This window comes from Grus americana, chromosome 32, assembly GCF_028858705.1.
Source record: "Grus americana isolate bGruAme1 chromosome 32, bGruAme1.mat, whole genome shotgun sequence".
NCBI classification, from domain to species: domain Eukaryota; kingdom Metazoa; phylum Chordata; class Aves; order Gruiformes; family Gruidae; genus Grus; species Grus americana.
This window is the reverse complement of record NC_072883.1, coordinates 1,511,995-1,523,032: the sequence shown is the minus strand read 5'-3', so window position 1 is coordinate 1,523,032 and position 11,038 is coordinate 1,511,995. Positions and strand designations below refer to the sequence as shown.

At 66.8% G+C, this 11,038-nt stretch overlaps 3 protein-coding genes across 14 annotated transcripts in view; all 3 read right to left on the bottom strand.

Moving 5' to 3' along the window:
• Positions 1-852: 852 nt before the first annotated feature.
• On the bottom strand, positions 853-4,375 carry ZBTB9 (zinc finger and BTB domain containing 9). The gene is made up of 2 exons (XM_054807709.1): positions 4,322-4,375; positions 853-3,762 (listed from the first exon to the last, which is right to left on the bottom strand). Exon 2 carries the CDS (start codon positions 3,755-3,757, stop codon positions 2,003-2,005), a length of 1,755 nt encoding a protein of 584 aa, XP_054663684.1. The 5' UTR covers positions 3,758-3,762; positions 4,322-4,375; the 3' UTR covers positions 853-2,002.
• Positions 4,376-7,446: 3,071 nt separating this feature from the next.
• Positions 7,447-11,038, bottom strand: part of SYNGAP1 (synaptic Ras GTPase activating protein 1) — a 30,427-nt gene continuing 26,835 nt past the window's right edge. For 2 of the 11 annotated variants that reach the window (XM_054807704.1, XM_054807705.1), the window contains 2 exons: positions 10,271-10,339; positions 7,476-7,746 (listed from right to left, as the gene is read on the bottom strand). In XM_054807704.1, coding sequence (XP_054663679.1) covers positions 7,613-7,746; positions 10,271-10,339 — 203 coding nt within the window. In that variant the 3' untranslated portion in view covers positions 7,476-7,612. Of the gene's footprint in view, positions 7,748-10,270; positions 10,340-11,038 lie in introns of all 11 variants that reach the window. The other 9 variants (XM_054807699.1, XM_054807701.1, XM_054807698.1 and 6 more) reach the window with 7 other exon arrangements.
• On the bottom strand, positions 8,424-10,163 carry LOC129198416 (uncharacterized). Of its 2 annotated transcripts, none has more exons than XM_054807707.1 (2): positions 8,628-10,163; positions 8,424-8,512 (listed from the first exon to the last, which is right to left on the bottom strand). In XM_054807707.1, the coding sequence occupies exon 1, from the start codon at positions 10,038-10,040 to the stop codon at positions 9,126-9,128; it is 915 nt and encodes a 304-aa protein (XP_054663682.1). In that variant the 5' UTR covers positions 10,041-10,163; the 3' UTR covers positions 8,424-8,512; positions 8,628-9,125. The 2 variants fall into 2 exon arrangements, with proteins under 2 accessions (XP_054663682.1, XP_054663681.1); XM_054807706.1 differs by having other exon boundaries at positions 8,506-8,575.

Below are 11,038 nucleotides of genomic sequence, written 5' to 3'. Positions count from 1 at the left end.
CTGGGGACTGTGGGATGGGATGGGATGGGATGGGACAGGATGGGATGGGATGGGATGGGATGGGATGGGATGGGATGGGAGGGTGCTGGGAGCAGGGGCTGGGGGTGGCCAAGCCTGGCAGGGCACAGGAAGGGGTGGGGGACACACAGGAAGCGGGGGCTGGGGCTGTGGGACCCAAGAACAAAGCAGAGCCCAGGCAGCCCGGCTGGTCGGAGCCGGTACCGATGCTCGGAGCCGCTCCCGGTGATGCCACATCCCTGTAGGTAACGGGTGGAGGATGGCCGGGGCTGGGGCCAAGATCCCCCACTGCACTGCCCTGGGGGGTTTGCGGGCCACCCTTCTGCTGCCCCTGCTGTCTTTTGAAATGGACTCTGGTAGACAGCGAGTGAGACCTAAGGCACAGTTTGGCCCCTTTCGGGGTCTAGGCGAGCCCGCAGCCCCAGTGTGAGTGGGGCCGTGCGAGGGCCGCTGAGGGAGGTTTGAGGCCAGGCAGCCCTTTTGGGGCTGGCACCTTTGGCCTGGGAGCAGGGGCTGGATGCTGACACTTTGGAGGCTGGACGAGCGAGAGTGACAGTAAGCCATGCTCGCACTTGAGGTGTCTAGCCAAGCCCGCAGCCCCAGGTTTGGCCCTGGTGGGACCCCGTGTCTCCATGTGTCCGCCCGTAGATGACAGCACCGTCCCAGTTTGGCCAAGTCTGTCTCTGATGGCACCTCATGTCACCCCATGGTTGACAGTGCCATCCCAGTATGGCCCAGTCCTGCACTGGTGGGACCCCCACACCACCCCACGTCCCCATCCAGGTGGCAGTGCCATCCCACTTTGTCCCGGTCACTTACTGGTTCTTCACATGCCAGTGTCCCAACACTTTCTTTTATTTCTTTTTTGAGAGTTTTGCCCCTTTGTGCACCGTTTCGGCCCATTGAAGCTCATGGAGGTGAGATCAGCAGTGGCACTGTGTCCTGCCGGGGGGGACACTTGGGGACACTTGGGGGGGGGGGGCGGGGGGGATGTCCCCAAAAAAGGCCGGGAGGGTCCTGCGGGCGGTCAGGAGGACCCGGGGGGCGCCCGCTGCCGTTGCCATGGTCACCCGTTGCCACGGCGCCCCCGCTGCGCGCGAGGCCGGAGTGCCATCCCCTTGGTAACGCTCGTCCCACCCCCCGCGCACCGCCATTGGCTGCCGTGCCCCCGCCTTGCATGCGCTGATTGGCTGGTGCAGAAGAGGCGGTAAACTGAGGGGGCCCTGAACTGGGAGCCGGCCCCAACCCAGTGCAGGGCGTGAAGTGGGAGCTGGCCTGAAAGTGGGAAAGGGCGTTAAACTGGAACGGAACCTCATCTGGGCCAGGTGCTGAGTGAAAGTGGGCTGGAGCCTTGAAGTGGCTGGGATGTTAAGTGGTACAGAGTCTGGGCTGGGCCTAGAGGCCTGGCCTGAGTTGTGACTTGAAGTGGTGCAGAGCCCTAAACTGGAAGAGCTGTCAGCTGGGCTGAGACCTGAACTGGGCCAGGAGCTGAGCTGGGACCTGAGCCTAAACTGGGCTGGGACCTGAACTGGGCAGAGGCTTTAGAGGGCCAAGCCTTGAATTGGGCCCAGAGCCCTGAGTTGGGCCTAGAGCTCTGAGCTGGAACCGGAGCCCTAAACTGGGCTAGGATGTTAACTGGTACAGGGTTTTAACTGGGCCTAGGGTGCTGAACTGGAGCCTAGGGCCCTGAACTAGGCCAGTAGCTGGGCCTAGGGCGCTGAACTGGAGCCTAGAGCCCTGAGCTAGGTCCAGGGTGTGAACTGGGCTGGGACCGGAGCTGGACCTAGAGCCCTGAACTAGACCCAGGAGGTAAGCTGGGCCTAGAGCCCTAAGCTGGGCCAGGAGTTGAGCTGGGCCTAGAGCCCTGAACTGGGCCAGAGCCTTAACCAGCCCAGAGCCCAAACTGGGCCAAACCCTAAACCATTCCCCCCCACTCCCCACCCCCAATCCCTTTACCCTCTCCCCGTCTACGCCCCCCCCCACCTCACTCGCAGGCCCAGCACCCCCCTCCCCACCGAGCCCCCTGACAGAGCGGCCGATGTTTGGCCAAACCGCTGCGCAAGCGGAACCGTCGCCCGCAGCGTTCGCAGGCCCGGCCCGCCCCGTCGTGGGTCTTCATGTGTTCCGTCAGGTGATGCTTCAGCTTGAAACGCTTGTGACAGGCAGCGCAGGCGAAAGGACGGAGGCTGAAGGTCAACATGATGTGCCGATCTCGCTTCGGTTTGACGGCGAACCGTTTACCGCACAAACAACCGAAACGTTTACCGTCAGGAGCCGCTCCGAGCTTCACCGGGGCATGGAGGGCTTGACCCCGACCCAGGATTTCGTTCCCGTGAAGGTCCACCGGTTTCCAAGACGGTTGCGGAAAAACGGCAGCGCCGCCGGTTGTTACCATCGTGCCGCCGGTTGTCACCGTCGTCCCGCTGCCGCCCGCCGGGATGACGTAACTCACCTCCGCCGGCGCGAAGCCGCCCGCCAACTCCGCCGCAGGCAGGAGGCCCTCGACGGCGGCAGCGTCGCCCGTCTCCTGCTTGATGTAGAAGATCTTGGGGGGCTCATGGGTGTCTCCGGGTGCCCCGTCTTCCTCCTCCTCTTCCTCCAGCACGATCTGGAGGGCGTCGGTGGGGCGGTGACGGCGGCGGTGGCCGCCTTCTTCTTCCTCCTCTTCTTCCTCCTCCTCCTCCTCCTCCACGCAGATCTTGAGGACCTCCTCACCGGCGTCCTTCAGGAGGGAGCTCAGGGATGATGTCGCTGCCGGCGCCATGTCGGCGGCCACACGGATTTTGAGAACCTCCTCGCCCCCCTCCTTGGCGAAAGATGGCGTCGCCACGTCACTGCCACGGGCGGCCCACGAAGAGCCATCGCCACCTCGCACGGGCCACGATGACGATGAAGATCCGTCGCCACCGCGAGTGGACCATGAAGATGTTCCATCACCACCGCGGGTGGGACATGACGAGCCGTCGCCACCACGCGTGTTCCACGATGACGATCCGTCGCCACCGCGAGTAGACCACGATGACGCTCCGTCACCACCCCGGGTGGGACATGATGACCCGTCTCCACCACGGGTGGTCCATGATGATCCTCCATCTCCACCGTGAGTGCTACATGAAGACCCATCACCACGGGTGGTCCACGCTGACGTCCCATCCCCACCATGAGTGACACACAAAGACCCATCTCCACCACGGGTGGTCCAGGATGACGATGAAGACCCATCTCCACCATGGCTGACGCACGAAGACCCATCCCCACCACGGATGGTCCACGACGACGAAGCCTCGCCACCGCGCCCGCTTGACGATGATGACGACGTCACCTCGCTGCTCCGCCCAACCCACCGGCACGTTCCCCCCTCCAACTCCCTCAAGATCTCCGAGCACTGATCCACCACGTGCCACATCTGAAGACCGCTGGCCACCAAGAGATGACCAGGAAGAGCTTCCAACACCAATGTCAACCGCCCAGAGTAGATGAGGTGCAAGAGCCCCTCGAAGGCATCAGGATCGATGGCGGGGGGCAACAGCAGACGCCCCCCATCTTGGAGAAGCAGCTTGTCGTGGAAGAAGGGGGATGCGGCGGCCAAGACGCTTTTATGAGCCGGGAAGATCCGACCGCCGACGTGAACGGTCACGTCGCAGAACTTCCCTTCCAGCCGCAGGCGGTTGAGGGAATCCAGCAACGCAGCCGCGTGTTGGGGGAAGGAGATCTGGACCCGGCCCCCCTCCGCCGCCATCCTCCCTGCGGGGGGGGGGGTACGACGACTGTCACGCGGGGCTGGGGGGGCAACCGGTTGCCCCCTTTGGGGTGCCCCGCTTGCCCGATGAACGTTCCACTGACCCACGGGGTGCTTGAGGCACCCTTGGGTGCCCTGTCCCTGCCCCAGGGGATGCTCCGTTGCCCCGTGAACTGTTTTACTGGCCCAGGGGGTGTTTTAGGGCCCCCCCGTTGCCCCCTCTGACCCCCCCGTTACCCCCCCCGCCCCCCTTGGGTGCCCGGTTGCCCCATCAGCAATTCTGTTTGCCCACGGGCTGCCCTCTCCCGTCCCCCCCCTGCCCCGGACACCCCGTTGCCCCGGACGGGCTCCTATAGCCCCGCTGCCCCCCCCCCCCCCGGCGCCCCGCCAGCCCCTCCCCCGGTTCTCCCCATCGCCGCCCCCTGCCCCTGCGGGCCCCGCGGCCCCGGACATCCCCCCCCCCCCAAGGACCCGCCGCACCCCCGGGACCCACCGGCCCCCACCCGCCCCCCGGTCCCGGTCCCGGTCCCGGTCCCGTCACGTGACCGCGCGCCCCGCGCTCACCCGCGACCGCCGGCGCCTCCGAGCGGTGACGTATCCCGGGAAGCTCCGCCCCCACCCCGCGGGCAGAGCGGTGACGTCCCGAGGAAGCCACGCCCCCCTCGGCGAAGCGCCTTTCTTCGAGCCCCCCCTCCCTAGCCACGCCCCCTCCGGGCTGCTGGAAGCTCCGCCCAGTCCGAATCGAGACGGCCCCGCCCCCTCCTTTTACCCTGAATCTGGAAGCCCCGCCCCTTTCCAGCCCTGGGAAGCCCCGCCCCATTCAAGCCCCACCCCTCTGACCCCCTGCAAGCCACGCCCCTAAAACCCCACTCCTCCAAACACCTGGAAGCCACGCCCCTCCTAAGCCCCGCTCCTTTCCAAGCCTCACCTTTCCTAACACCGCCCCTCGCCCCGCCCCTCCATGGCCCCTCCCCAACCCACCAGGAAGCCCCGCCCCTTCCCAACCCTCCCTTTGTTCACCAGGAAGCCCCACCCCTTCAAACCACGCCCCTCATAAAAACCCCGCCCCTCCCACCCCAGACCCCTCCCACTCCCCCTCTAGCCCAGCCCACCTCCTCCCAAGCCACTCCGCGATTGGCCTTTCCCCTTTGCAAACCACGCCCACCCGTCCCTACCACGCCCACAAGTAGGCGGGGCTACAAGACCGATCCGAGTTTATTAAAGGCTCCGCGGGCAGCGGCGGCCCCGGCGGGGGTTGGAGCCAGCCCAGACCCGCCCTGGGGCCGCCCGCGGGCGGCGGATTGTCGGGGCTGCGGCGGGCCCGGGCCGGGGCACCGGGAGAGGGGGGCACCGGGGGCCGCTAAACGGGGGGGCCGGTGAAGCTGGGGGGGGGGCCTGGTGCAGGGGGAGGGCGCCGGGGGAAGGGGGGGGGGTGTCCCAGTGCACTGGGGGGTCCTGGTGAATGGGGGTCCCGGTGCATTTGGGGGGGGTCCTGGGGCACTCGGGGGGTCCCGGTGCATTTGGGGGGGGGAGGGTGTCATGGTGAATGGGGGTCCTGGTGCATTGGGGTGACCCGGTACATGGGGGGGGGTGTCCCGGTGAATTGGGGGGGGTCCCAGGATGATGCACAAGGGGCCCCCCCCACCCCCCGGTGCCCCAGCTCCCCCCCAGTGCTGGGGGGGGGAACAACACGATGAGCGAGGTGACCCCATCCTGGTGCACGGGGACCCCCCCCGGTGCTGTTGCACGGGGACACCCCCCCCCCTGCCCCGGTACTGGTGCACAGGGACCCCCTCCCCGGCAGTGTCGCACAAAGCCGGCGGTGCATGGAGACACCCCGGGCCTGGTGCATGAGGCTGGTGGTGCACGAGGAGACCCCGGTCCTGGTGCACGAGGACACCCCAGACCCAGTGCACGAGGACGCCCCGGTTGCGGTGCACGGTGAGGCTGCTGCACGGCGGAGCTGGACGCGCAGGGGGTTCCCTGCAGCTCCTGGTGCACAGGAGTGTGGGGGGGTGCGATGCACGAGAGACGATGCACGAGGAAGGGGGGGGGGAAGGAGGAGGGGGAATCCCCCGTTGTGGGGCACGGGGCACGGGGAGGGGGGGGGTGCTGCTGCACAGGGAGGTGTCGCACGGGGAGCTCCGGTCCTGGTGCACAGGGAGGCAATGCACGAGGGCTGCCCTGGGGCCTGGTGCACGAGAGAGAGAGAGAGAGGCTGGTGCACGAGGGAGGTGATGCACGAGGGAGGTCCGGTCCCGGTGCACGAGGAGATTGGTGCACACGGTAGGAGGGAGGGGAAAAAAAAAACCAAAACATGATGCACGAGGGAGGTGATGCACGAGGGAGGTCCGGTCCCAGTGCACGGGGAGGTGATGCACGAGGGCTGCCCAGTGTGTGGTGACGTGATGCACGAGGGGAAGGTCCGGGCCTGGTGCGCGGAGAGGCTGGTGCACGAGGGGTGGTGATGCACGAGGAGCTGATGCACGAGGGGAAGGTCCGGTCCTGGTGCAAGGAGGGTGATGCACGAGGAAAGGGGGGGTGTCAGGGAGGAGGGCTGGCCTGGTCCTGGTGCACGAGGAGGTGATGCACGGGGAGCTCCGGTCCTGGTGCATGGGGAGGTGTCGCATGACAGATGCCCAGTCCCGGAGCACAAGAAGCCGTTGCACGAGGTCACCGTGATCCTGATGCACGAGGGCCCCCACCCCCCCCCAGTCTCGATGCATGAGGCTGCCCCGGTCCCGATGCACGAGGCGCCAGTGCACAAGGGCTGGCCTGATCCTGGTGCACGAGGAGCCGATGCACGAGGCCAGCCCAGTCCTGGTGCACGAGGCCGGCCCGCTCCCGGTGCACAAGGTCGCCCCAGTCCCGGTGCACAAGGAGCTGTTGCACGAGGCCTCCCTGCCCCCATTGCACAAGGACCCGATGTACGAGGCCACCCCTGCCCCTGGTGCACGAGGAGCCGTTGCACGAGGCCTTCTTGTTCCCATCACACGAGGAGCTGTTGCACGAGGCCTCCCCCCAGTCCTGGTGCACGAGGTCTCCCTGCTCCCCTTGCCTGAGATGCCATTGCACGAGGAATTGTCGCACGAGGAGCTGTCGCACGAGGAGCCATTGCCTGAGGAGCCGTCGCACAAGGCCTCCCTGCTCCCGTTGCACGAGGTGCTGGTGCACAAGGCGCCCTGACACGAGGCCTCCCTGCTCTGGTTGCACGAGGAGCCCTTGCACGAGGAGCCCTTACACGGGGCCTTCTTCCTCCTGTTGCGCCAGGAGCCGTTGCATGAAGAGCCCTTGCACGAGGCTTCCCTGCTCCTGTTGCGCGAGGAGCCCTTGCACGAGGAGGCCTTCTTCCTCCTATTGCGCCAGGCACCGTTGCCCGAGGCCTCCCTGCTCCCCTTGCACAAGGAGCCCTTGCACGAGGAGGCCTTCTTCCTCCCGTAGCGCCAAGCACCATTGCCCAAAGCCTCCCCGCTCCCCTTGCACAAGGAGCCCTTGCACGAGACCTCCCCGCTCCCCTTGCACGAGGAGCCCTTGCACGAGAAAGAGCCCTTGCACGAGAAGAAGCCCTTGCACGAGAAGACACCCCACTCCCCCCCACCCCCACCTTTCCACAAGACGCCGGCGCACGAGGCCTCCCCTCGCACGAGCCTCTCCCCGTGTTGCACGAGGCCGGCGGGGGGGGGGGGCAGGAGGAAAGGAAAGGGGGGGGGAAGGGGGGGGTGTCTTCCTCCCCCCCTTCTTCCCCCCCCACCCCCCTCCTCCTCCTCTTCCCCGGGGGTCTCCGGGGGCCACCGCCAGCCCCGGGGCGGGGGGTTGGGGGGGGTCCCCGGTGGCCCCCGGGGCGGGGGTTAGTGCTCAGCAGCGGGGCCGCGCAGCTCGCCGTTGGCCGTGATCGGGGGTGGCGGGGGCGGAGGCGGGGGCCGCACGGGGACCCCCCCGCCCCAATTCACACCCGGGTCTGCTGCACCCACGGCGGAAAGCTGCCTCTCCTGCAAGGCACCGAGGGGGCTCATTCACCCCCCCCGTTCCCCCCTCCCCCCCAAATTAAAAGTGTCCCCAAGTGTCCCCAAGCCACCCCCCCCCACCCCCCCCCACTCCCCCAATGCCACCCACTGTCCCCCCCCCTCCCCGACGCGGCGCGGCACTCACCTGCGGTGGCTCGGTGGCACCCTCGGGCGCTGGCGGGACGCCCCCCCACCCCCCCCAAAAATAATCCCTGTCCCCACGTGTGTCCCCCCCCACCCAGACAGGACATGGCACAGGGACGCGCGTGTCACCTCCCCCCCCCCCCCAAATTCCCCCCCCCCCAGCCCGGGTGAGGTGAGATGGGGACGGACACGAGACACGAGGATGGAGACGAGGCGGGTGACGGCGGGCGCCAGCGCTGGGGGACGGTGGGTGGCCCCCCCCCCCCAAACCCCCCCAGCCACCCCCAGAGGGGACGGTGACACTGTTGTCCCCAACTGTTGTCACCCCCCCACCCCTGGAGGGGGTAATAAGCAGGACAGGGACAGCCCAGAGATGGTGGCCACAAGGGTTCCTTGGTGGCCCCAAGGGGACATGGGGACACCCCAGATCCATGTCCCTAAGGGGGGGGGACATGGGGACACAGGGGGGGACATGGGGACACCCCAGATCCATGTCCCCAAGGGTTCCCAGTGTCCCTAAGGGACATGGGGACACCCCAAATCCATGTCCCCAAGGGTTCCCAGTGTCTCTGAGGGACACGGAGACACGGGAGGGACATGGGGACATCTGGGTCCATGTCCCCAAGGGTTCCCAGTGTCCCAAGGGGACACAAGAGAGACATGGGGACACCTGGCTCCATGTCCCCAAGGGTTTCCAGTGTCCCTGAGGGACATGGGGACACCTGGCTCCATGTCCCCAAGGGTTCCCAGTGTCCCTGAGGGACATGGGGACACCCCAAATCCATGTCCCCAAGGGTTCCCAGTGTCCCTGAGGGACATGGAGACACAGGAGGGACATGGGGACATCTGGGTCCATGTCCCCGATGGGACATGGGGACACAAGAGGGACATGGAAACACAGAAGGGACATGGGGACACCCCGTGTCAATGTCCCCAAGGGTTCCCAGTGTCCCAAGGGGACATGGGGACACGGGAGGGACATGAGGACACCTGGGTCCATGTCCCCTGAGATGGACAAGAGACAAAGGACACCAGGAGGGGACAAGGACGTCCCCATGGCATGTCCTGGTCATGACACAGGAGGGACAGGGTCACCCCGGATCTGTGTCACGGGGGTGCCGGGGGGGATGTGGGACAGGGGAGGGACACGGGGACATCCCAAATCCACGTCCCCTGGGACGGATCGGGATGGGGGATGCTGGGGAGGGGACACGGTCCTGTCAGGACACAGCAGGGACATGGGGACACCTGGGGGACGTGTCCCCAGGGGGAGACAGGGACACACAGGGACATGGGGACACCTGGGTCCATGTCCCCAAGGGTTCCCAGTGTCCTTGGGTGGGACATGGGGACACAGAAGGGACATGGGGATACCTGGGTCCATGTCCCCAGGGGTCCCCAGTGTCCTTGGGTGGGACATGGGGACACAGAAGGGACATGGAGACACCCCGTGTCCATGTCCCCAAGGGTTCCCAGTGTCCCTGAGGGACATGGGGACACACAAGGGACATGGGGACATCCCCAAATCCATGTCCCCAGAGGTTCCGCAGTGTCCAGAGGACATGGGGATACCCTAGAGTCATGTCCCCAGTGTCCCTCAGGTGACATGGGGACACAAGGTGGACATGATGACACCTGGATCCATGTCCCCAAGGGTCCCCAATGTGCTTGGGGCACACAGGAGGGACATGGGGACATACCAGAATCCATGTCCCCAAAGGATTCCTCAGTGTCCCTGAGGGACATGGGGACACCTCAGATTCATGTCCCCATGGGCTCCCAGTGTCCCAGAGAGGACATGGGGACACAAGAAGGACATGAGTGACCCTAGATCCGTGTCCCCAAGGGCTCCCAGTGTCCAGAAGACGTAGGGACATCCCAGTGTTGTGTCCCCAGGGGGTCCCAGTGTCCCTGAGGGACATGGGGACACCTGGATCCATGTCCCCAAGGATCCCCAATGTCCTTGGGGGGGGGGGACATGGGGACACAAGAGGGTCATGGGGACACAAGAGGGTCATGGGGACACCTGGATCCATGTCCCCAAGGGTTCCCAGTGTCCCAGGGGGACACAGGCGGGACATGGGGACACCTGGATCCATGTCCCCAAGGGTCCCCAATGTCCTTGGGGGGGACATGGGGACACAGAAGGGTCATGGGGACACTTGGGTCCATGTCCCCAAGAGTTCTCAGTGTCCTTGAGGGACATGGGGACGCCTGGGTCCATGTCCCCAAGGGTTTCCAGTGACCCTGATGGACATGGGGACACTCCAGACTCGTGTCCCCAAGGGTTCCCCAATGTCCCCATGGCGCTATCTAGGGGGAGGGGGGGGGTGAGGGGGGGATGGGGGGGGACGTGAGGACCCACCTGGCGTGTCACCGGAGGCCGAGGGTCCCGTGACAATGGCAGGGCTGGCCCGCGCTACCTGACGGACAGCTAGGACGAAGAGAGACACGGGGGTCAGGGCCACCGCGGGGGGACACGCTCGTCCCCGCGGGGAGGGGTGGGGGGGTGTCAGGGTTGGGGGGGGACGGACTGAGGGACACGTCGTGTCCCCGTGGTGGCCTTTGGGGGGATGGGGACGGGGTGGCCCTGAGGTGGCTGGGGGTGACCCCAACCCAAGGAGGGGGTCCGTCACCGGCCCCGTCACTTGGGGAGGGGGGGGGAGGTGGCCTTGGGGACACGCTGGTGGCCCTGTCCCTAGGCTGGGGGGGGTGGGGTGGGTCTGTCACCCCCCACCATGTCCCTCTAGTGTCCTCCCTGGAGGTGGCCCTGTCCCACTGGGGGTGACCATGTCCCCCCAGGGATGGCCCTGTCCCCCCCGGGGGGGGGGGTGTCACTTTGTCCCCCCTGGGGTGGTCCTGTCCCTGCTGGGGTGGCTCTGGGTCCCCCCCCAGGGATGGCCCTGTCCCCCGGGGGGGTCACTTTGTCCCCCACCCTGGGGTGGCCCTGTCCCTGCTGGGGTGACCGTGTCCCCCAGGGGTGGCTCTGTGCCCCCCCCCCGGGGGTGACCCTGTGTCCCCCCAGGAGCGGCCCTGTCCCCCCCCGAGGGGTCCCCATGTCCCCCCCAGAGGTGGCCTTGTCCCCACTGGGGGTGGCCCTGTCCCCTTCCAGGGGTCACCGTGACCCCCCTTG